Source organism: Taudactylus pleione, unplaced genomic scaffold (assembly GCF_031769625.1).
Source record: "Taudactylus pleione unplaced genomic scaffold, aTauple2 ptg000454l, whole genome shotgun sequence".
Classification (NCBI taxonomy): domain Eukaryota; kingdom Metazoa; phylum Chordata; class Amphibia; order Anura; family Myobatrachidae; genus Taudactylus; species Taudactylus pleione.
In genome coordinates, this window is record NW_028284856.1 from 8434150 (window position 1) to 8459293 (window position 25144).

Here is a 25144-nt window from a genome sequence, read left to right on the forward strand (position 1 = left end):
ATGTCTCAGATAACTTGGATGAAAACAATAAATATTTCTCCTAATACTTTTTATAGCCTTTTTTAAGAATTGCAAATTATTTATTTGCACAATAAACTACACAAAAGAGAAACTATTGTCACTTTGAAACTATTAAACGTGTCCTCTGTATGTGTGGGGTATGTCAGTTTATACTTCCTTTTAGTGTACCTGAGGAAAATATTCAACAGCTTCTAAGCAATTCTGCCCATCCTCACCTTCAGCACGTACCTTTCTCCTAAGCTGGAACAGATCCTGTTAAACCATGAAATGCATGTGGGATTTTCTAAGTTTTGACATCCTCACCAACTAATGTAACATTCTGCAAAGCTTTGTACAATTGTTTTTTTTCTCCTTTGGGCTGTGACGTGACTAATGGTCAGTCTGGAAGGATAAAAGGAGAAGAGATAGCCATGAAGAGGCACAGACAAAGGAAGAAGGAGAAAGATCAGAACACTAGGAAATACAGATTCTTGACAGATATACAGTACAGTATCCACCTTTCTACAGCATAAAGTATGCAATGCAAAATCACCTCTTCATCTATGGTTGCTATACTGCTCTTCTTACCAGCATGGGTGACCATCTGCAGTGGTAAGAAGCATTTTATTACCTATTGATTTTTAGATGCCTGCTCTATGTACAGATTTTTGTCTGAATTAATCCATATGCTTGTTGTTCAGCCTGCTTATTTGACCACAGAATACATGTACAAGTAAGTCAACTACATTGTGATTGTGACACCTGCAAACAACAGAAGGAGCTAAATGGCAAACATGCAAAAGCTTAAGGTGCATACACTTTTGTGGCCAACTTTGCACAACTGCGCCTGCGAGCTTACTTTCCAAAGGGAGATGGTGAACAGTTAGATGATAAACTGGGAAGACGACTGGTGGTAGAGCTATAGGGAAAGAGTGAGGACCTAAGATGAGGGCTAGTAGGCTTTAGTTACTTATAGGGTACACAGAAGTTTCCTCTCCACAGGACAATGGGCCTGATTAAGTACCGATCGCAACTGCAATTATGCACGCAGACGGCCGTTTGTTGCGTTCTGTGCATGCATATGCATCACAGTGCACAAAGGTCTCATTGCGATTGGACTGCACAGACCCATCACAGAGTGATGGACAGAAAGTGAGCGTTTGGGGGTGGTGACGGGGGGTGGTAGGAGAAATGCAGGCGTGCCAGTGTGTTAGGACACCACTAGGGGGGAGTGCATAAATTACCCACTGCAATGCCATACGCAAATTGTCGCAGTGCGTCTGCATGCGTAATTGCAGCTGTGATCGTAATAGCGATCCTTAATGAATTAGGCCCTATATTCAAATTCAGAAAGTGATGATGTAATAAAGACAGTTGCAATGTCCTCTCATTTTCATGATTACTTACAGCTGTAAGGGGTCCATTTAGGTGCGATATTAGCTCTCAAAATCGCATTGCAGGATGAGATTATACCATCCAGATGTATAAATAACACCCACAGGGACAGCCAGTCACTGCGATGTGCTGAGAGTGAAGTGTGCCCGGACTACTGCGCATGTGCGTTCTACTGTCCAGGCATGCATGGCAGCCATTCCTTACCAGAGAAACCCTCTCCCGGTAAATATTATGAAGTGTAGGCTACAGCAGCACAACACCATCTTCAGATGACTGTAGCTGCGGGGACCAAACTTGCTGGGTGAATTCGACAGGATCACATCCCCCATAGAAACCTATGGGGGTTGCAACTGCTGTCAGAAATGGAGGGACCACAGCTGGTATCAGCGGTATCTGCTTCAGTCCCTCCGTCATATTTTGAGGTGATACTAAATATTTTCAGGTATCTCCCAAATAAGGGTGTTTTGGGGGAATATTCTGCAAATATATAATGATAAATAGGCCCTTTAGTGGCAGTGCGTTGTACTTTCATGTCATTTGTTTGCTGCTTCCATCCTGTTCATTTTTCAGAGCATCCGCTGGTCCACAAAAACTAGGAAATACAGTATACAGACCAATAGATGCAGGATTATGGTTCCACAGATATGCAGTTCATAAATTACTTTTCTTGACTATTGTCCTATGATTTTTGAGCAATGAGCTAAGGTAGAAGATAGGAGAGCTAAAGAGGCACCTGCTTTTGGTGTAAGGAGGCTTTAGGATGACCATGCTATAAATAAAGTAATAAATCATGTAAACATAATTACATTATTGGAAATATCATTAAGTGATGATTTTATTATCACAACCATTGTATTTTTTACAAGTGTTTATTGCTTCATACATTTTTTCCATTGTCCTCCATTTTTTTTGTTATATTATTTTATTTTTGTCAACAGTCATTCTGAAACTATTAGCCCTGGAGAAATGTGCAGAATGTATTATCTAATTTTGTGGTGTCCAATTTGTATATAGTGCGTGTGTGTGTTTTGTGCCTCTCTTTCTGAATATAAGGTACAGTAAGTGAAAACAGCGATCATGAGTCTCTATGAGACTGCACACTCTTTTTTTTTGCACCAGAGCCATAGCTAGCATTTTAGTTCCCTGGGCTTGAGATAGCATTGTCCATTCTACCTATATTTTGTTATTAGTAAGAGTGTACTCCACTGGAGAAGCAAGTGTGACAATGTGGCTAGTCTTTTAAAAGTGCTATCAAGCGATCCTACCCTCTCCTTCCCCAGACACAGTCCAATCTACACATTGTGATTTTTATCTTTGTGTAATAAGTCCCCATGAATTTACAGTACTTTCACTGATGGCACATAAGGGCATGTGGTGGGACTGACAGCACAAAATTTGCATGTGGAGGATACTGATGGAACATTAGGTGCATTTGTAATTTACTGGTGGCATTGGCAAACACAGGATTTTTACAGGGGGGATTTCAAACACACACATATATACTGTATGTATATTAGAGATGAACGGGTTCAGATCTCAGAGAACCGAACCCACCCGAATTTCGGGGATCCGGGGCAATCCGAGTGCAGCTCGGATCTCCCTGCCTGCCCAAGATCCCTCACCCGAGGCAAAACCTTGCGACCCCGCTGTTGGGTCACAAGGTTTTGTTTTGAGCTGGCTTAACGCTGATTGGCTGAGAGAGCCGTCTATCACGGCTCTCAGCCAATCAGCGTTAAGCCCATTGAAAATGCACTAGGAGAGAGAAAAAGATGGCGCCCACCATCCTTCGCCGCCTGACACCACCGGCACCCCCCCACACGCTGCTGACACTGCTGGCACCCCCACTGGCAGCATCCCCCGCTGCCAACACCACAGCTGCCGACACTCCTGCACTGCTGCCCTACGTACTGAGGATACCATCAGTGAGCCCCAAACTGCCGACACTCCCACACTGAGGACATCGCCAGCAACCCCTGCACTACCGACACAGTCAGCAAACCTGCACTAAAGACACCGCTGGCACCCCCGCTCTGCCGACACCGCCGGCACCCTGCATTGACAACACCCCTGCACTGCCGACACAGTCAGCAAACCTTCACTGAGGACACCGCTGGCACCCCTGCTCTGCCGACACAGCCAGTAAACCTGCACTAAAGACACCGCTGGCACCCCCGCACTGCCATTCCATGTACTGAGGACACCGCCAGCAACCCCCGTACTACCGACACAGCCAGCAATCCTGAACTAAAGACACCACTGGCACCCCCGCACTGCCAACACAGCTAGAAAACCTGCACTAAAGACACTGCTGGCACCCCCGCACTGCCGACACAGCCAGCAAACCTGCACTATAGACACTGCTGGCACCCCCGCACTGCCGACACAGCAAACCTGCACTAAAGACAACGCTGGCACCCCCGCACTGCTGACATCACCGGTACCCTTCACTGAGGACACTGCCAGCACCGCAGCATGCCATTCCATGTACTAAGGACACCGTCAACAACCCCGCTGTGCCAACACTGCTGTCACAGTAAGTGCACTATTGGTGTATCCAAACCACGCTGTATAACACACTGTATCCGTGTTGGAAATTAGAAGCTGAACTGCCACATGTTAGTGCCGCCCACTGTGTCACTTAGCTTAGTCAGCCAGCTAGCTGGATGCAACCTTTTGGCCTTAACTAGATGAAGCAAATAATATTGTGAGGTGGTCAAAATTGATTGGAAATTACTGGAAGTAAATGTTATTCAGGTTAATTATACTGTAGGAACAAAAACAGGCCCATTTTATGTGATTTTAGCTGTTTTTATGGTTTTTTAAGAAAAAAATCCAGATCCAAAACCAAAACACGAAAACAAAACACCAAGGGAAATAAATACAAAACCAGATTCAGATCCAAAACCAAAACACGAGGGTCTGCACACATGTCTAATGTGTGTGTGTGTATAAATATATATATATATATATATATATATATATATATAGGGTGAGCGGGTTCGGTTTTACTCGGTTTTACTCGGTTCTTATCGCCACTTTACCGCAAATTTGGCTCGATTTTATTCGCTATCCAAAACACATGTTCGGTGATAGCCAATAAAAAGATCCGGGTAAAACCGAGTAAAACCGAACCCGCTCAATATATATATATATATATATATATAGTGAAACACAGCTGATCCGGCACTCCCAATGGATGATATAAATATACCTGCTCCCGGTGCCCTCCTTACGGGGAACGGCGCCCCCGATACATATGACACATAGAGGCGGCACTCAGAGACTTTCAAATGGAGTATGCAAAAGCGAAAAGTTTAATCGATCAACGTTTCGGGACCTCCCGACCCTTCCTCAGGATGTACAGTACAGAATGAAAGACATACAAACACAGAACAACAATAAATAGCTTACCAATCTGGACGCATGATGTTCCTCCTGTTCGTCACGCCGGGGACCAGACCGGAACACGGGCAACAATGTCACCCGGAAGTTCTGTGCGTGTCACGCACCGGAAGTTCTCCGCATGTCATGTGCCCATGTGATCACCCCTGACACGGCGGCTGATGGAGGCAGCCCGCAGCCCAGTAGTTGCCATGGCAACCCACTAAAAATACATAAACAAAACAATGAATATGAACATACATCAAAACATAAATAACAGTGATCTCAAATGCCTAAGAACAACAGGCCATAAAGGTCTGCTAATGGCACAGGTTGCAACTACTTGTGAGCTTAAAAAAATATGAAAAATACATTATATTAAAAAAAAAAAATTTAAAATAGCTTGACACCGTACCAAAGTATGAAGAGCTGTCATATATGGTAGCTTGAGTACAAAGTAAAAAAATAAAGATAAATCAGTGTAAAAAAATTTGTGAAAAAAACATAATGTGTCGGAAAAACAGTGTGAAAAACGTGAAAAAATTTGTGAAAAAATGTGTATGATGAATTGATGAAAAAAATATGCCAAAACATTATGAAGATGTGAGTAAAATAAAAAAGCTGCTGAATAAAAAGTGTATGTCTGTAATGCTACTTATGTGAGTGTAAATGTGACCTAATGTGCACAAAAACCAGCAAAATAAGTAAAAAACCTTTTTAAAGCTTAATCTATAAGTGAAAGATAATATAACACATCAAAGATGAAATGTGTCTGACGATATAAATGGTACTCATGCCTGCATAAATTTAAAGACAAACTATCAATAATAAGTTAAATAAATGTGGAAACCTATAAACATCTGCTGAACTCAATACTATAACAATATTCAACTAACAGGCCATAGAATGACAATAATCTATGCATATAGAACCATTTATTGAATATATACAACTTACTGGCCTCTGATAGAGGCCGAATGGACAAAACAATTAAATTTAAATTTACAGGAAACAATTGAGCCCCAGGGATTCGTTAAGCCCTCGTGGTGTTAAGGTGTCCAACCTATGTATCCATGCTGACTCAAGCTGCAAAAGTTTTTTAGATCGATTGCCGCCCCTCAATGAGGCTGGCACGTGATCGATGGCCTTATAACGAACCGTGGCAATGCTATGTTTTATAAAGGCAAAATGCCTCGCCACCGGCTGTTCGCTATGGCCAGATGTTAAAGCTGCTCTGATGGCTGCGCGGTGCTGCACCATCCGTTCTTTAAATTGGCGCTCTGTCTTGCCCACGTAGTGTAACCCACATGGGCAAGACAGAATATACACCACAAAACGGGAGTTGCATGATAACAACCAATTGATGCTAAATCTTTTGCCTGAGTAAGGATGTAATATGTAAGGGCCCACCTGCATGTAACTGCAGGTGGTACAACCCAAACATTTGTAACAACCCTTTTTTTTACTGAGAGAATTTGAAACTGGTGTCTTAAATGTTGAAATATCAGACTTAACGACAATGTCCCTGATGTTAGCACTACGTGTGTAGCTGGGCATCAGAGAGGTGTCGCGAAGTAAGGATATATCTGGGTCTAAAGCGACCATCGGCCACGATCGTTTAGCCCTTGGTGCCAAGACTTTGCTCTTTACATTAAATTCATTGATCCAAGGTATCTTATGTGAAAGACTTTCCTTAATTTTAGGTTGTAATAATTCACTCCTGTTACATGAAAGGGCCATTGTTTTTGCCCTTATGAGTACCTTTAATGGGTAGCCCCAGTCCCAAAAATTTATTAGTCATGATGTCTAACTGTTTACAGGTCTCTGTTGCATCCCTGGTGATCCTACAAACTCTCTAATATTGAGAGTATGGTAACCCATAAATGGTATTACAAGGATGGAAACTGTTGTACCGCAAAAGATTTTTTCTATCTGCGGGTTTAACATATAATGAAGTGATAATCTTAGCATTTTCGACTTTGATGGAAATATCAAGAAAGTGGATCTCATTGTGACTGTATTGGACTGTCAGTTTGACCGGGCTGGATGACATATTATGACTCTCTATGTTATGTAACAATACCATAATGTCACCCCGCCAAAAAATTAACAAATCGTCGATATATCGGTAATATAAAATATACGTTCCGATATTGTTGGATCAGAAAAAAACAAATTGCTTTCTACCTCACCCATAAAGGCATTGGCAAAGGACGGGGCTGCTGCAGAGCCCATGGCGCATCCCGCCCTTTCCTATAAAATATGCCGTCAAACAAAAAGTAATTGTAATTCAACGTGAATTCCAACAGGGTTAGGGAGAATTTTAAGTCTGGGCCTGTGTACTTGATGTTATTCACCAATAGTCTTTCCACAGCCCGAATGCCTGCCTCGTGCGGAATGCAGGTATATAGGCTGGTCACATCACATGTGACCAACACTATATCAGACGGGAGTGACTCAATCAGAGCAAAGTGTCTTAACAATGCTGTGGAATCTTTTAAATATGAAGACATGTTTTGAATACATGGCTGCAAATATGAATCAACATAAACAGCAATGGACTCACACAGAGACCCCCTGGCAGAGATAATAGGTCTGCCAGGAGGTCTCTGTGGATCCTTGTGGATCTTGGGAATGGCATAAAATAGAGGCACCACAGGAAACTCTGTTACCAATCTTTTACACAAAGCCTTAGAAATGATACCCTCCATTTCTGCTTGTAATAGCAAAGCATCAATATGATCTTTATATTCCACGGTGGGGTCACCAGACAAAACACAATATGTATTAACATCTCCCAACAATCTAAGACATTCCTCTCTATAAAATGTAATGTCCATCACCACGATGGAACCCCCTTTATCCACTCCTCTTATGACAATGTCTTGTCGTTTTCCCAATGATTTGAGAGCCATGTGCTCATCTTTGGACAAGTTGGGCTGAACATAGGGAACGGAATTATGCATCTCTGTCGGAAGGGACTCCATCATCCTGTGGAATGTCTTTATAGAGGCATTATTTGAACCCGGTTCGAACATAGATCTAGTACCGATCTTACAAAGGGAACCTGGATCCGATGTTAACGATTCATTTCTACTTTAATTTTAAAGTTCTTTGAAATTTGTACTTGTCAATTTTTCATTTGAAATCATCCAGGCCCTTCGTGGGGATAAATGAGAGACCCTTGCTGAGAACACTGATTTCAGCTGGGGATAGAACTGCTGAAGACAAATTAAATATTAAATCCTCCTTCCTCTCGGAGGTCTTCCTGCGCTTCTGCCTCCACGTTTGGCCTCCCCGTCGATTTGGTCTTTTCTTCTTCTTGTAGTCATGCCCTGCATGGGGCCAACCCCTAAAGGGGATTCTTGTATGTTGGATGATCTCTGGGACTGATGCGAATCTTCCGTTTCACTGGCTGAAGTACTGGAATGTTGTTTGACTGTTCGATACTGGCATGACTGTTGGCTATAGCCAGTTCTCTGGATGTTGGTACTGGATCCCAACCACGAATACATTCTGTGAAATTCGTAATCTTGTTGTACTTTGGTAAGCTTTTGTTTCTTGTACCTAAGTAAATCAACCTTGTACTGTTCCATTTGTCTAATGAGTTTCTCATTCCAATCTACGGCGACATCAGCAAAGAGAATGGGTTTATATTCCAATTCAAATGTTGTGATCTTGTCACGAACAGCATTCACCTCTCGTGTGGACTCCTCAATGATCAAAAGCATCAAGTCCATCGAACATTTATTTAGTATCGATATCCATCGTTTACAGAAAGGGATGCTGTGTCTGCCTATAGTCGGAGTATTGTGGATGCGTAACCCTCTGGGGATCTGCTTGGCTCTGTAGTAATCCGATAATGTATGTCCATGTAAAATGTAATCTAATTCTCTTTTTTTTCATTTTGAGCAAATCTCTAAAAATATCATCATTAGAGATATTGCCAACTGCATCAAAAACCGCTTCTTTGAGCAAAATTCCCTCAGCCTCCGCATCAGAGAAGCTGAAGGTGTGGGATGTATCACATTGCAGCATATGAGATGTAATCTCTATAGGATCAGGTGCTGTGGCCATAATCATGCGTTACAAGAAAATAGAATGCCGATGTGAATAAACGGTTTCAATAATATACTAAAAAACTTTTCCACAGTGTCAATCAATCAAAAAAATATTAAACGTAAAAAATGAATATAAAACAAAATAGCGTCCTGGACTGGTGAACTGAAGAAAAGGGTGCCTTGATCTTGTCCCCCGGTGCCCTATCCTAGAGCAAACACGGGCATAGTATAGTGAAACACAGCTGATCCGGCACTCCCAATGGATGATATAAATATACCTGCTCCCGGTGCCCTCCTTACGGGGAATGGCGCCCCCGATACATATGACACATAGAGGCGGCACTCAGAGACTTTCAAATGGAGTATGCAAAAGCGAAAAGTTTAATCCATCAACGTTTCGGGACCTCCCGTTCCTTCTTCAGTGCCGCCTCTATGTGTCATATATAGATATATATATATATATATATATATATAATGCATACACACACATACATATGTCACACACACCTACTGTATGTCACACTTACATTAGTTACAAACTTACCTTGCAGCAGCTGCGGGTTGTAGACCTGATAAGGATGGGACCTGGCAGGCTGGAACCATGTCATTAGGCCCCTCCTGCTAGCGACAAAAAAGCGCGATTCGAGGGTCAATCGGGAGTGGGCGGAGCCAAATGATGCGATTCTAATTGAATCACGTCATATTGGCTCCACCTCCTCCTGATTGACCCGCAAATCGCCGCAAAGGAGCAGGGCTTAAGAAGATGGTGCCTGCTCTCCAGTCTGTCAGCGGGGGTTTCTGGCTTCTGGTACTCAGAAACCCCCCAGCGTGCGCTAGTTGGTCAAACATATGCAGCATATGGAGGGGACTGATAGAACTTGAAAGGCATGTAGAGGGGTATGTTGTCACATGTAGACATGTGGAGGGTTCTGATGGCACATAAGGGCATATAGTGGGACTGAAGGGTCTGTAGGGATGTGAAGGGTGAAAGGTGATAGCATATGTGGATGTGAAGAAGTGTGATGGCATAAAAGTGGCATGTGGAGGAGTCTGAATTTCCAAATTATAGCATAGTTTATTCCACTATGGGACACCAAGATCTATATTTGTTTACCAAAATAATTAGGAATGGGTTGCCTCTGTCTAAATAATTACCATGATGTAAATATTTACCCTGCATTCAAAATGCTAAATTGTGTAAGGATATTATGGTTTGAGAATATGTAATTAAATGGCATACACATACAAAAACTTTGTGTTATTGGGGACAGGTTTTATATCTGAGGAAATTATTCATAATGAATAATTAATATTTGTCAAAAACAGGCATCCCTGATCTGCGCTGTCAATGTATCAAAACTGTGTCAAAACCCATCAACACCAAACAGATTTCAAGTGTGGAGCTTATTAATAGTGGCCCCTATTGTTCCAGAGCAGAAGTCATGTAAGTATGCATGTCATAATAGTGCTATTTAGATACACTTTCTAAATTATATGTGATGAGGTTCTCTCTGGATATTAAAACCTTTTTTCCAGTATACCATACGTACTGATATTGTAATTCTCCCCTAGTACTAGAGAGGAGGATAAGGTGGGAGGTGCAATGATTCATATGATCATGGCCATGCACCAAGCTGCTCATGGCTGCTGCTTGTGTCATTGCATAGCGGGGGCAGGGCAGGTCCACAATGACAATATATGTGTCAGAAATAACACGAATATTATTCAAGCAAACTTGTATTATGTGAAAAGAAGTATAAATTAAATCAATTCTAAAATAATTTTATAGGAATATGTGACAAGAATTTGGGTTAGAACATGATCAGAGACCATAAAATCTACAGCTTGTTCAGGTAGACAAATACACCATTTACACCATTTATAGGCACTCACTTGTTCCAGCAGTGAAGGGTTACATTGAAGAGAGAACACTCCTCCTCTGCCACTAAAGTGATCAAGCTCAGAAATTGTTGAATGTTTTAATTAGAGTTCAGCTTTTCTGATTCTGAGAAATCCATCTGAACCGTATTTTGGGTTTCCGAGTTGTACCGAGGCATGGTTTGGTTCCTCCCAACAAATTCAGCTTTCAAAATGAGGCAAAATGTCATAATCCCAGAAATGTAGGATCTTGTGTGTATATAAGTCCCCTCCCTCTCATATTCCAATGCTGCTTCCTACTCCTCCCTGAAGCATCTCTGTCTTTGTGGGTTTGCTGAAAGCACTGCACAAATCAGTATGATCTGTGCATGCTTTTAATTATGTATTAAAAATAGAAGACATTTTCTCTTTTTCTATTTCTTCACTCTTTCTTCTCTCTCACATCCTCTGTGTCAGTTGGTCATACAGCCAGGGGCGGGCTGGGCTGAGAGGCAAGGTGCCATTTGCCGCCCGGGCCAGTACAATTTTTGTGATCCAGGGCCGCCCGCACCTGCGCTCTACATATACATAGCTAGCTGCGGGAGGCAGGCAGAGGATGCTCCCCAGTCACTCTATGCTATAACACAATGAGAGCAGCCAGGCAGGATTATTGGCCTTTCCTCCCTGCCGTCAACCAAATCCATGTATGCAGTGTGCGCCCTAGGGTTGGCCCCATCCGGGCACATCGGCGGAGACTTGTCTTCTCTGCTCCGTCCCAGCACGGACCCTGCCTCCTATTCTCTGTGCTGTGTGCTAATTTTCCTGTCTCCAGTCCTTTGCTCTGTCCCGCATCTTTTGCCCCGCTCCTAATTCTCAGTGCTGACTTCTTCCCTGGCCCCGGCACCCATGCTCCGTCCCCTCTAAGTAACTGTTAATAATAAAGAAATGGTTTCTTTAAAAAAAAAAAAAAAGTGTGTGGTTCCTCCCAAATCCATAACCAACCTTGGATCTCTGAGCCTGGTCTGATATTGGGAAATAGGGGGGGAAATGGCTTGGCTTTGCCCCTATTTTCCAATAGCCAACATTAGGCTAAACCAGGGGCGGATTGTGATGGAAAACCAGCCCGCGAAATATCTGAAAGCAGCTCAAATGGAGGCGGGGTCTTTTGAGGGGGTGTGGTTTGTTAAGGGGGCGGGATTGATCCTCATAGAGCCTGATTCTGAGTCTGAGGCAGTCACGGCCTCCCCTGCAGTTGTGTGAGGGACTTTATGCTAATACTACTACAATGCCCTTCCCTGGTGTAAAGGACTGAGACGCCCACTGTCAGTGTCTGAAGACACTGCAATCATGCTTTGTGCATCTTTAGACGCTACCATCAGTCACACCATTGAAACATTCACCAGCCCTACGCTAGGTGCAGATCATCTGACCTGAGTATGACCTCCAGTGTGAGCAATTCAGGGTCTCTATACCCAACCACTTTCAGCAACACGTCTGTGTCACTACTATAACACACCCATACTATGCTATATCTGCGTCTGATTAGCCAGCCCCATGTAACTGCCCAGGAATGTCCAAAACATTTCTAATACACTTCTTTGTGCTTGCGTCTGAATCTGTCCTGCGGCTCTGTACGAACACCACAAGACTACATGCACGGAGCATCCCAGACGTAAAACATTGCACAGGTAAACCATAAAACACACTGGCCTTCACAGGAAAAAACAAACAAACACAAACACTGGCCCCTACAGAAAAAAAACTAAACACATTGGCCTTAATAGGAAAAAACAAACAAATTGGTCCAAAACCAAAAAAAAAAAAAAAAATAAGGTAAAATATTGCATGAACAAATGAGCCTGATAAAATAAAATGTAAATTCCCCATTATTTCAATCAGACATTTTTCGGACACCATGTACCCTAAGCTATGTGCCATCTGTTTAGATAGATTATATATAGACTTATGTATACTATATAGATGACTATATAGATTAATACATGCTCTATATAGATTCAGCATATACTATATAGATGGATATAGGTCGCATTCAGTACTATATAGATAAATGGTAGCTACAGTGAATGGAGATATAATATATATATATACATATATATATATATATATATATATATAAAACAAAACATACAGTCCATAAAGAGATGCAGCACTCAGGAGATTTTCAATGAAGAAAAAAATGTTCTTTAAGTCATTCCAACGTTTTGGGGAACATCTCCTGAGTGCCGCCTCTCTTTATGGACTGCATATTGGGTGAATTTAACTGGCACCGGAGTAAGGTACATTGTATTACATTGGAGAGAGTGCCGGTGCCGGGCTGCATACATAATTTATATATATAGATATATATATATATAATGCACATGTGGTCCGGCTCTCCCTATAGTATAATAAACTACATCAGGTGCCTGCACAAATGAATGAATAGATACTTCCCAAATGGTGCAGCACTCCTGGATTTTCAAAGAATATTGAAGCAATGGCAGGTACGGCAATGTTTCAGTGCCTGGTTTTAATAGCACGGCACTATTGGTCTGATGAAAGTGCCGTACTATTAAAACCAGGCACTGAAACATTGCCGCACCTGCCATTGCTTCAATATTCTTTGAAAGTCCAGGAGTGCTGCACCATTTGGGAAGTATATATATATATATATATATATATATATATACACATACACACACACACATATACACACACACATATATATATATATATATACATATATATACACACACACACATATATATATATATCATCCCCTTGATGAAGTCTTATGGACGAAACGCGTTGGTGGTAACCAGACCTTGCCTTTTTGGACCTATGAAATAATCCACCTCCCCTTTGTTCACTCAGTTAAGCTTCTAATTTATTTATTATATTTTTTTTTTTTTTTTTTTTTTAAAGGAATGCTCCCTTTTTTAAACAGCATGAAATATCTTTTATTCTGATCCTTCTTTTATATTCCTGTACTAGGATATCCATTTGAATAGCATATATTGCTTACTCTTATAACATTGTATATTCCCTATGTTCCTTCCCTCCCCCCAATCCCCTATTTTTTCCATTATGTGCATTTGTGTCTCTTAATAAATTGTTTTTTATTGATTTCTACGTATTTATGCACTGGCACTTTATTTTGTATGAATTTTATCTTGGGTTTGTTCACTTATTAATATTTATTGAATTCACGTTATGAGCACATTTTAGCAACTTAGTCGCTCTACAGTCAATCTAATTTCTATATTTATTTTAATACTTTTACCAGTATTTTCTCTTTTGACATTGAGCTGACGCCCGTATAGATTGGGAATTGTTGCTCTATTAGAGTAATTGTTAAATTACAATACACTTGAATTACATACACCTGTGGGCGCCGTACCCACTCACTTTTTCTACATATATATATATATATATATACATACATACATATCTACATACACACATATATATATGTATGTATATATATATATATATATATAGATAGATAGATAGATAGATAGATAGATAGATAGATATACTCATACTCCCTAACAATAGACCCCAGCATGGAGACAGAGTGCAGTGAGGGGAGGGTGATGCTCAGTGCAGCATGAGGGCAAGGGCACAGTACCATTTATGGGAGTGATGGCTTCTGCTGACTTTGGGCCTGATTCAGAGCCGCTCGTAAGCGGCCGCTCGTTTGCTCCGAGCGATGTTCGCACAACTGCGCATGCGTATGGGTTGTAACTTGTATTACGCATACGCGAACCAATCGAAAATTGTGTGCTCGCAAAATAGCGAATGCCTGCTAATTTGAGTGACAGAATGAGGCGTTTGTGGGTTGTAACAGGGGAAGGTGCTTGAAAACGGGGAGTGGTGATCCGAACGCAGGCGTGCCAAACGGTCAAAATGGGCGTTTTAAGGGTGTGCATAATTAACAAAGCAGCGTCATCGACCACGTCACTTGGTTGTCTTTTAGTCTGAACTGCTCGCATGATTGCGGTAGGAAAATCCTACCACAAGCTCTGCGAGCAGTTCATACGCCTTTCGATGTACTCGATTAATCTAATAAATAGCGTAGATGACGTAGGATGCCAGCGGCCAGGGGACGTTTTAAAAAAAAAGCGAGCGCATGTTTCGTTCGCTCGATCAGGCATAGAGGCGTCAATAGACCGCAAAGAGCGAGCGCTCTATTTAAATATCCAACCCCTTTTTCTGAGTGAGCGCAAATAGCGTCCGGCTCTGAATCAGGCCCTTTGTGTCACCCGGCTCCAGACGCTGCTGCTGATGCCGCCACGGGTACAGGGGAGCTGCTGCGCTGGACGGCCAATGGTCCTGAGAGGCGGGCAGGAAGGGTGCAGCTTCCGGTTTGCACTCTCGACTGAAGCGCAAATTCCGTAAGCATGGCAGCTAGCCCGGGACGGCATGCAGTGTGAGCTGGCCCGGCAGGTTATGTGAACTGGCCCTGCAGGGGGGAGGATGGGACTGGCCCAGCGGGAACCTTCCCGCTGTCCCGGTGGCCCAATCCACCCCTGGGCTAAACTAGGGGTGATGCTCTATGGTTGTCCCTCAGGAGGAGGACCCCATTTTTGAGGGGTCCCGATGTTTCATAGGATTTAAGCCCTGGGCTGACCAGTTTGTGGCTAATGTTATGGCAGGGGGACCCAAAAACGTCAGCAGACTGTCAATCACTGACAGTCTGCTGCCGGACTGCGTGCAGGATCGCAGACACGTTCTGCACATGCGCAGTATGGGTCAGGCACATGCACAGATTCCTGATAATCGGGAATCTGCATGATCCCTGTCACTGCGTCTGCAGCTGAATCACCCCCTGAAATCACTCTGCAGGCCAACATTGAAGACCACGTCTAGCAAGGCTGCCATCAGGGGTGGAATGCCGGGACTGGGGTCCAGTGAGCCCGTCTGCATTGGCACTGTGTGGCTGCAATCAATCTCCCCTGTTGTTTGTAATCTCCTTATGCTGAGTTTTGCCAGGATCAAAGATTGTGGATTGATTATGCTGTCACAGTCTGAAAGCATCGAGTGCTGAGCTGCTCATGAGCCTGCCAGAGTGTGACAGTGTGTGTATGAAGCCAGCACCTCAGCCCCAAAACCTGTGTAATTTAAGAGTGTCTCAGTTTTATGGGATTGTGTGACAGTGTGTGGCCCTGACGAAGTTCATACCTAGGCAAAAACCTAATCCTGGTCAAACTACACCACCATACTCACCAATAAACTTTGGCATGTAATGTGGCCATGTTGTGCAAAAATAACATAAAAACTTAATGACTTTTGCCATATTTTCTCCCTCTTGTAGTGTGACTTTAAAGAACGGCAATGTGAACTGTGTAAATCCGGAAGCCAAATGGGTGAAGCCTATTATTAATCATATTCTCCAGAGGTATTTTTCGCTAACTTCATCATGACCTGCTGTATTATACTGTGATTTCATGCTTTTAAGGTTAACTGCAGTTAAAATATTTTATCCAACACCCCATTGATTAAAAGAGAGGGCATTATACAGAAGTACTAAGCATAAAATATTTTTTTCCTTTTAAAGCCTCTAGGTAGCCATTTGCCTGGTGTGGTAGCATTGTGTGTGACCACATCAGGTTATGCATTCCCTGACATGTGACCAGTCAGAAGCGACCACAGGGCCTGATTCAGAGCCGCTTGTAAGCGGCTGCTCGTTCGCTCCGAGCGATGTTCGCACATCTGCGCATGCGTATGGGTCGTAATTCGCATGCGCCAACCAGTCATTGCGGTCGGAAATCGAGCGCTTGCAAAATAGCGAGTGCCTGCTAATTTGAGTGACAGGATGAGGCGTTTGTGGGTGGTAACAGGGGAAGGTGCTTGAAAACGGGGAGTGGAGATGTGAACGCAGGCGTGCCAAACGGTCAAAATGGGCGTTTTAAGGGTGTGCATAATTAACAAAGCAGCGTCATCGACCACGTCACTTGGTTGTTTCTTAGCCTGAACTGTTCGCATGATTGCGGTAGGAAAATCCTACCACAAGCACTGCGAGCAGTTCAGATGCCTTTCAATGTACTCGATTAATCAAATAAATAGCGGAGATGACGTAGGATGCGAGCGGCCAGGGGGCGTCTTTACAAAATAGCGAGCGCATGTTTTGTTCGCTCGCTCAGACATAGAGGCGTCAACAGACCGCAAAGAGCGAGCGCTCAATTTAAATAGCCAGCCCCTTTTTCTGAACGAGCGAGCGCAAATAGCGTCCGGCTCTGAATAAGGCCCACTGGGCGGTTGTTGGACAATCATTTTCCAGCATCCGCCAGTCTCAGAGGGATCTCCCGGCACAGCTGCGTCCTTGCTACCTCCCCCAGTGTCTGCAATGCAGCGACCACTGCTGATTAGAGATCAGAGGTTTGGATTCTGTGGAATCCGAACCACTCCGAACATAGGGGATCCGAGTCCATCCGAACGCTGTTCAAGTATTCCCCGCCTGACTTGGATCCCCCTTCGAGGCCGAACGGCGGCCTCCTGATGTCGGATTCTCGCGAGAGAATCCAACGTCAGGGCTTCTCTAGTGTAGGACAGAACGCAGTGATAGCGGTCTGCCCTACACAGAAACAAACACACAGCCACCAGCGGCAGCTGTCTGTGTTTTAGCAGCCAATGAGAGTCACACATACTCTCATTGGCTACTGCACGGAGGGAGCCGATTGGAGCTCACTCATGAGCTCCGTCTTCCGGCTCCCCCTGCTGTGGGTGATGGGAGAGATGTCACGAGTGACGTCTCTCCCATAGCGCAGAGAGGATCGGATGGCTACAGTCATAGCAGGAGCGGGGATTCAGGTAAGTTTTTTTTTTCTGTGTTAGGCGGCGCTACTGGGGGCATACTACAAGGGGCACAACTACAGGGGGCACTTGTAATGGGGGCATACTACAAGAGGCATAACTAATGGTGGCACAACTACTGGGGGCACTTGTAATGGGGGCATACTACAAGGGGCACAACTACTGGGGGCACTTCTAATGGGGGCATACTACTAGGGGCACTTGTAATGGGGGCATACTACTAGGGGCACTTCTAATGGGGGCATATTACAAGGGGCACAACTGCTGGGGACACTTGTAATGGGGGCATACTACAAGGGGCACTACTACTGGGGGCACTTCTAATGGGGGCATACTACTAGGGGCACTTGTAATGGGGGCATACTACTAGGGGCACTTCTAATGGGGGCATACTACAAGGGGCACAACTGCTGGGGACACTTGTAATGGGGGCATACTATTAGGGGCACTTGTAATGGGGGCATAGTACTAGGGGCATACTACTAGGGGCATACTACTGAGGGCACTACTAATGGGGGCACTACTAATGGGGGCATACTACTGGGGGCATACAACTAGGGGCACTGCATAGGGGGCACTACTACTGAGAGCATTGTGTAAGGGACACCACTGCTGGGGGCATTGTGTAAGGGACACTGTTTCTGTGGGCATTGTATAAGGGGCACTACTACTGTGATCATTGTATAAGGGGCATTACTACTGTGGGCTTTGTGTATAAGGGTCACTAATGTGGACATTGTGTAAAGGGGCACTACTGTGGGCATTGTGTAAAAGGGGCACTACTGTTGGCATTGTGTAAAAGGGGCACTACTGTGTGTCGTAACATAAATAAGAGGCTACTTTATGGTGTAATGTGAATCAGGGGCACTATGGGCCTGATTCAGACCCGCTCACAAGTGGGTTGATTGTTAGGCAGTGCGCATGCTCGGCATGCGAACTGCGCGTGCGTGAGCCCCGGAGCGAGCGCAAAATGCACTCGCTCCGGTGCTCGCATCCAAAAGGGGCGGCTGTCGTTGTTGATCGACAGCTCGCCCCATTTGGAAGGCGGGGCGGGGGGGGGGGGTGGCTGGGCAAATGGAGGCGTTCCTGCAGGTGTGCCTGCCGGTGTGCCTGCAGGTGTGCCTGCCATTTGTGGGCGTGATGTCAGTAGGTGGACTTCCTGCTCTATTAGAGCAGGAAGTCCACTGGGGCTTGCGGCAATGAGACCTTACCGCAAGGGTCGCGATGGTCTACCTATAATTTCTGCCACTGGTGTGTGGCAATGTGTCATAGATGTGCTTTAAACTGTGGTGTCTGTGTCGCTGCGCCGCTGCTCTGTTGCTTGGTAACCAGTCAGCTCACTGCAACCTTTGGCCAATAATGGTGAAAACTATCATTTAAACTGTGAGGTGGTCTAAATTGACTGTAAATGACTGGAAATTAATGTTATTGAGGTTAATACTCTAGGAAGAAAAAAAAAAAAACAATTTATGTGATTTTAGTTTTTTTTGTCAATTTTTGTAAAAAAATCAAAATCCAAATCCAGTTACCGCAGTTTGACAAATCCAAATCCGAAGCCAGACGATGAAGTAGAACCAAATCCAAATCCGGCAAAAATGGTCCGGCGCACATCCCTACTGTTGATAAGACAGTTCAGCGGCACCCTCCACCAGCGGTTGTGCAAGTCCCCAGCACGACATGAAACTTCACAGAACAGGGAGCATGGCCTCACAGACATGAAGCCATGCCCCCTATTGCACGCGCCAAAGTGCTGCACCGGGTGTCACCACTGCATATGATACTAGTGATAACCTGCTCACATTTTAGCTTTACATACAATTGCATCTCTTTTTCAAATTGCACCTATGGTTTAGGGCAGAATTGTGGCCAACTCTGCACCACACCCATGTTTTAAAAGATGTAGTAAGGAACTCAGAGAAGCTTGGAGCTGCTTCACAGATACACATAGTTATTTCAGTGCCCTATGCACTTTACATAGGAGCACTTATGTTTTGGGTGTGACCAGTGCATACTGAGTACAGGATAGATTACCTACGAGACTTCAGGAGAGAAGTTAGTAATACCTGTGCTGCAGAAGGATGCAGTTACTGTACCATTATATCTATCTATATCTGAGTTTTTTCTTATAATAACCTGTTTCGGTATACATGTAGCCAATGCAGACCCTGGTTTCGTAACTCCTGGAAAAGGTGTGTTCCCCTTTTCCGGGAACGTTGGCAGGAACGCCAATACTCTGCCCCCCAAATAACACAGCCTGTCAATTAGGCTGTAGCATGGAGACACTTCAAGCTAACTCGCAGATGGGGGACTGCACATGTGCAGTACGGGTTGGGTATGAGTTCCCGGCGGTCGGGATGACGCTGGTCAGAATATCGACAGCGGCATCCTGATAGTGAAAATCCCGACAGCGGTAGGTAAGTATATTACCACTAACCCTTACCCCTACCTTAACCATATCCCTCCCTCCCCGGTGCCTAAACCTAACTTCCGCCTCCCCAACCCTAAGCGCAACACTCACTTTCCGGTGCCTAAACCTAACTTCTCCCTCTAGTGCCTAAACCTAACCTCCCACTCCCTGCACCCTAAACCTAACCCTCCCCGTTAGTGCCTAACCCTCCCCCTTAGTGCCTAACCCTCCCCCTAGTGCCCAACCCTAACCCCTAAACCTAACCCTTCCCTAACCCTCGATACTTACCTTCGTATTCTCTTAAATTGACTTTCAGGAATGTTACGCAGCCAGTTTGGATGATGTCCACTATCTGAAAAAATAAAACTGTTCACATCCACCTTCTTTTGATATGTTCTAGTTTTGAGTTGTCCCTGTTGTATATATATTGAGAGATCAAGGAAATTACTCATTGATTTTACTCAGTACATGAATATCAATGACAGTAAACTAGCATTCACAACCACATACAGTCAAACAGTAATTAATTTCCTTGATCTTGAGAATAAGACGCAACTGTTCAGACATCAACACATATAGAGAACAGGGACTGCAAATGAGAACACAATTTTTAGAGAAAAAATGCGATGAACAACTAGTAGAAGCAGCATTTGCTGAGACAGCAAAAGTAGATAGGTCTGAACTGTTGGAAGTTTGGAACACACCAATAGAAGTAATAAGAGAAGTAAAATTGCCTTTATTACACAGTATAATAGAGACAATAGGACGTTAACCAAAATAATAAGGAAACACTGGCATATCCTACTTCAAGATCAAGTACTCGCAGACCATTTAACATCAAGGCCATTGATAACGTACAGGAAAGCGCCAGATATAAAAAGTAAACTGATATCAAGCTGTGTGGCACCCACTACCAAGGTTCAACAAACATTAGATGGCAATAAATCCCCTGTAGGTTTTTACCATTGTGGGAAATGCCAGAGCTGTAAAATATTGACATATACATTAAAGGCCCATGATTCCTTTCTCTCTCACCAAACGAATGAAGAATTCAAAATCACTGATTTTATGACATGCTCAAGAGGCAGGAGTCATATATCTAGCAGAATGCCCTTGTGGCAAACAGTATGTTGGCAGGACCATTCGCACGCTGAAGACTAGAACTGCAGAACACATGAGGAATATCCGTAATGGATTGGAGACAGCCTTTCCAATCACTTTAAAATGGAACACAATTGTAACCCAAAAGGGTTAAAAATAATAGGGATACAATTGGTCAATAAGAACTGGAGAGGAGGTAATTATATCCACAAAATTAACAGAGAGGAATTAAAATGGATTTATACCCTTAAAACCATGGCACCACAAGGATTAAATATTGATAATGAGATCAATTCTGTCATTACAGCTTAAGATTGAATAAACAAACAGCCGACTATATATTTTAATAACCTGGACCAGACTATAAGCTGGTTTAACTAATTAGATATTATGCTCATGACAGGAACCATTTATACAGTAAATATACAGTAGTAGAGATTTAATTAATGTAAAAAGGAGGTTTACCAAAGAAGGGAGGATTTTTAAGAAGAGGGGTTGATTTGTATTAAATATAGGTCTTATGGATGATTGCCCAGCATTGTTACATACAGGAATTAGAGAATTAGGTGGCAATGCAGCTATATACCAATAGCGTTTTCATTAACCAATAGTATTAGAGATTGCACTATTTAGAGTTCACAGATCTATCAGATACACACACCCCCCCTGAGGAAGGCCAATCAGAGGCCGATACGCATTGGGAACCCCGCATGACTCTTCACTGACGTATCTCCACCTGACATTCCCAGAAGCAGCTACACGAGTTACCATAGTGCAAGCCGACTTGGAAGCCAGAGAGTGGCTTCTACACGGACAGACCTCCGGATTAAGTCTGCGCCGCACCAGGCGGGCGGCCCGGCACACGAGGACGCACATGAGTCCACCACAGCAGTCCGAGTTCTCTGCACTAGCCGGGACAATAAGCACGTAAGGTACACAGGAGTACCTCAATGCATGGATTTTGAACATATCCTGTGATAAGGACCAGAGGACATTGTTATTACAGAGGGTTTTATCACCGAAGTGGGGTTAGTAAGAGTGCGGGACGCCACCTACTATTACACCTCACTGTCCACCAACATAGCCAAACTCACTGACAGCTGCATAGCGGTCTCCTGGGAGACGTATGGTATAAGCCTAGAGCAGAGACCATACGAAGAGCCAATCCCTAAAGGAGAAGCTGACCTCCCGCAGTGAGTTAGAGCTAGAGGTGGTTATCCATCTGTATTTCTACTACATATCCATTTACATCTATATTCACTGACGACTGCATAGCAGCAATATTGGGGTACGTATGTTATAAGCAGGGAAGCAGAGAACATACGGAGAGCCAATCCCTACAGGAGAGGCTGATTTCCCACAGTGACATAGGGATATTGGATGTCAAAGTATTCATGTACCTGGCACAATCAATATAGGTTGTACTTTTGATTAGTATCTTTATAAGATAAACAGCATCTTCCCATTTACCAAAGAGATTATTGATATTTGCTATCATAATACTACCATTAATTTATTGAGCCGCGTTTTTTATGAATAAACATTCTATATTTAAAAATTTCTAAATCAAGTTGTTGGTAATAATTTAGTAATAGACACATATCACAAGGTTGATATTCTTGAGCGCATTTCTACCTACCAGTATGTATACATAGGTGCTTTCAATGCACCTGTGCACATTTGCAATAAGGTGTGCTCCCACCGATACCGAAAAGGGGAGGTGCCAGGATAAGAGAGAGGTGGAGTCATAGTTATTATCATTAAAGCGCCCCCCCCTAAATTAAATGTCTAGATCCACCCCTGGTACTGGATAGTGTATTATTATACAGTATTAATAATTAACCCTATTGATGGTCTATTGCAGTGCACCCCTAACAGTGCATTTTTTCCACATCTTCTAGTTGGTGCACAGATATATTTATTACTGGCTGACACATTTTGAAAGATCCACAGGTGGTGCTAATCATTTCATTAGTGATACTGAGAAGAACATGCAGCACTAGTAACATTCTATAATATTATTATTTCTATTGTAGTCGTAGTGTGTGCTAGGGGGGGGGTTTCCAGGCAGACGGAAACCCCCCCTGTGCTTGCCTATGGGCGGTCAGGATACTGGAGCCGGGATCCCGAAACTGCCGGGATTCCGGCGCCGATATTTAGGCCGACTACATCCCGTGCAGTATACATCCTGCGTATTAGCAGTCCTCCCACCATCTGAGATGTTTAATGACCATCGGGTTAGCATACATCTCTGAATCAGGCCCTATGTCCAAATGCACAAATACGAGGGTTGTTCAAAAAGTAATGCCTAAATGCTCATAACTCTGAAATAATATGCAACATTTATTTGAAACTTTGTCAGTTTGTAGTTTAATATGTCTGCTAACTATATATGTAGTTTTGTTTAGGTAGTCCAAGAAATACCATGGAATCCAAGATGAAACAAAGAGCCGTCATTGAATTTCTGGAAAAAAAAGGCTGCAGTGCTACAGAAATCCCCGAAGCCTGAAAAAAGTGTATGGTGAGCGTACAATTGACTATAGCAATGTCAGAAGGTGGATGAAGCGTTTTCAATTGGGAGAATAGTCCGTGTGCGACAAACCTCGTGGTGGCAGACCATCAACTGCAGTGACAGCAGAGAACTGACACAAAGTCGATGCCATGATTCAGAAAGACCATTGTGTGACCATCAGAGATATCAGTGATGAACTAGAATGTAGCCATGGCACTGTAGAAACACTAATCAATGATTTGGGATATCGTAAAGTGTGTGCTAAATGGGTTCCAAAGCAATTAACCAGGGACCATAAGGCCTAGAGGGTGGAAGTGTGCAATGACCTTTTGACCAACTTTGAAGCCAACCCTGAGACGTTTTTGGAAAATGTCATTACAGGAGATGAGACCTGGGTATTCCTTTATGACCCAGAAACAAAGGCCCAATGAAAGCAATGGAAACACCTAAGTTCACCTAGGCCAAAAAAGTTTAAATCACAGAGATCCTTAAAGTCATGGCCACACTCTTCTGGGATTGCCGAGGTGCTATGCTCATCGATTCCTTGGAACAAAACCAATCAATCAACAGTGATCGATACATTATTACACTTAAGAAGCTGAAAGAAGCCATCCGCAAAAAAAGGTCAACAATTTTGAATGTCAAATGTCATCTTACACCACGACAATGCCAGACCTCACACTTCGATGGCAACGTCTGTGGCCATTGCCAAAATGGGGTGGGCAATAATGCCACATCCACCATACAGTCCTGATTTGGCCCTTTCTGCCCTCTCAAAAACTGTTACCGTGGTCAACATTTTGAAGACATAGAGGTTGTTAAAAACGCCATACGTTCCTGGGTCAACCACCAACCATTGGAATTTTTCCAAAGTGGATTCACAGCTTGGGTTGAGAGGTGGAGAAAATGTTTGAGGGCAGATGGTGAATTTTTTGAGTAGAGTCATTTTGTTACTAAGACTTCAAAGTATTTGAGTTGTGAGCATTTAGGCATTACTTTTTGAACAACCCTTGTATTTACCATACTGTATGAAAATTGGTCATTATATGAAATAAAGAAACTACATTGTAAGTAATATAATCTAATGACATTGTTTTTATTATTCTCTTTGATACAGGGCTTTAAGCAAGAAGAGACAACCAAAGAACTAATGTGAAAAATTCCAATCTTGAAATATTTTTCAAAGTTCTAATTGCTGTATAACTCTACACAGACTACACAATACTTTTTACTGAAATTCCATGGTACTGTAAAGTAATGATTAGTAGACAGAGCACAAGTATAGCAGCTTTTGGCCCATATACACAGTTTTGAAGGAATAATGTGTACTGCATTTGAAAAGTATGAATTGATATAACATTTACAGTGCTTGCTCTCTCATAATAGTATTTTATGATAAAAATAATGAATATTTGGGGAATGTTCTACAAAATCATAATCCCCGAAATGATTGTTTTCTTTTTTTATAATAATTTTGTATTTGATATATATACTGTATACTGTGCATGTATGTATGTGTGTGTTTTATATATATATATATATATATATATATATATACATATATATATGTACACACAGAGTATATGTGTCCTTTACTTTGTTTGGTGGGCAGGA

The 25144-nt window shown here is 43.1% G+C and overlaps 1 protein-coding gene across 1 annotated transcript; it reads left to right on the forward strand.

Moving 5' to 3' along the window:
• Positions 1–464: 464 nt before the first annotated feature.
• Positions 465–24687, forward strand: LOC148505410 (interleukin-8-like). The gene is made up of 4 exons (XM_088448253.1): positions 465–612; positions 10164–10281; positions 16012–16095; positions 24648–24687. The coding sequence occupies exons 1-4, from the start codon at positions 537–539 to the stop codon at positions 24679–24681; spliced, it is 312 nt and encodes a 103-aa protein (XP_088304379.1). The 5' UTR covers positions 465–536; the 3' UTR covers positions 24682–24687.
• The last annotated feature ends 457 nt before the right edge of the window (positions 24688–25144 follow it).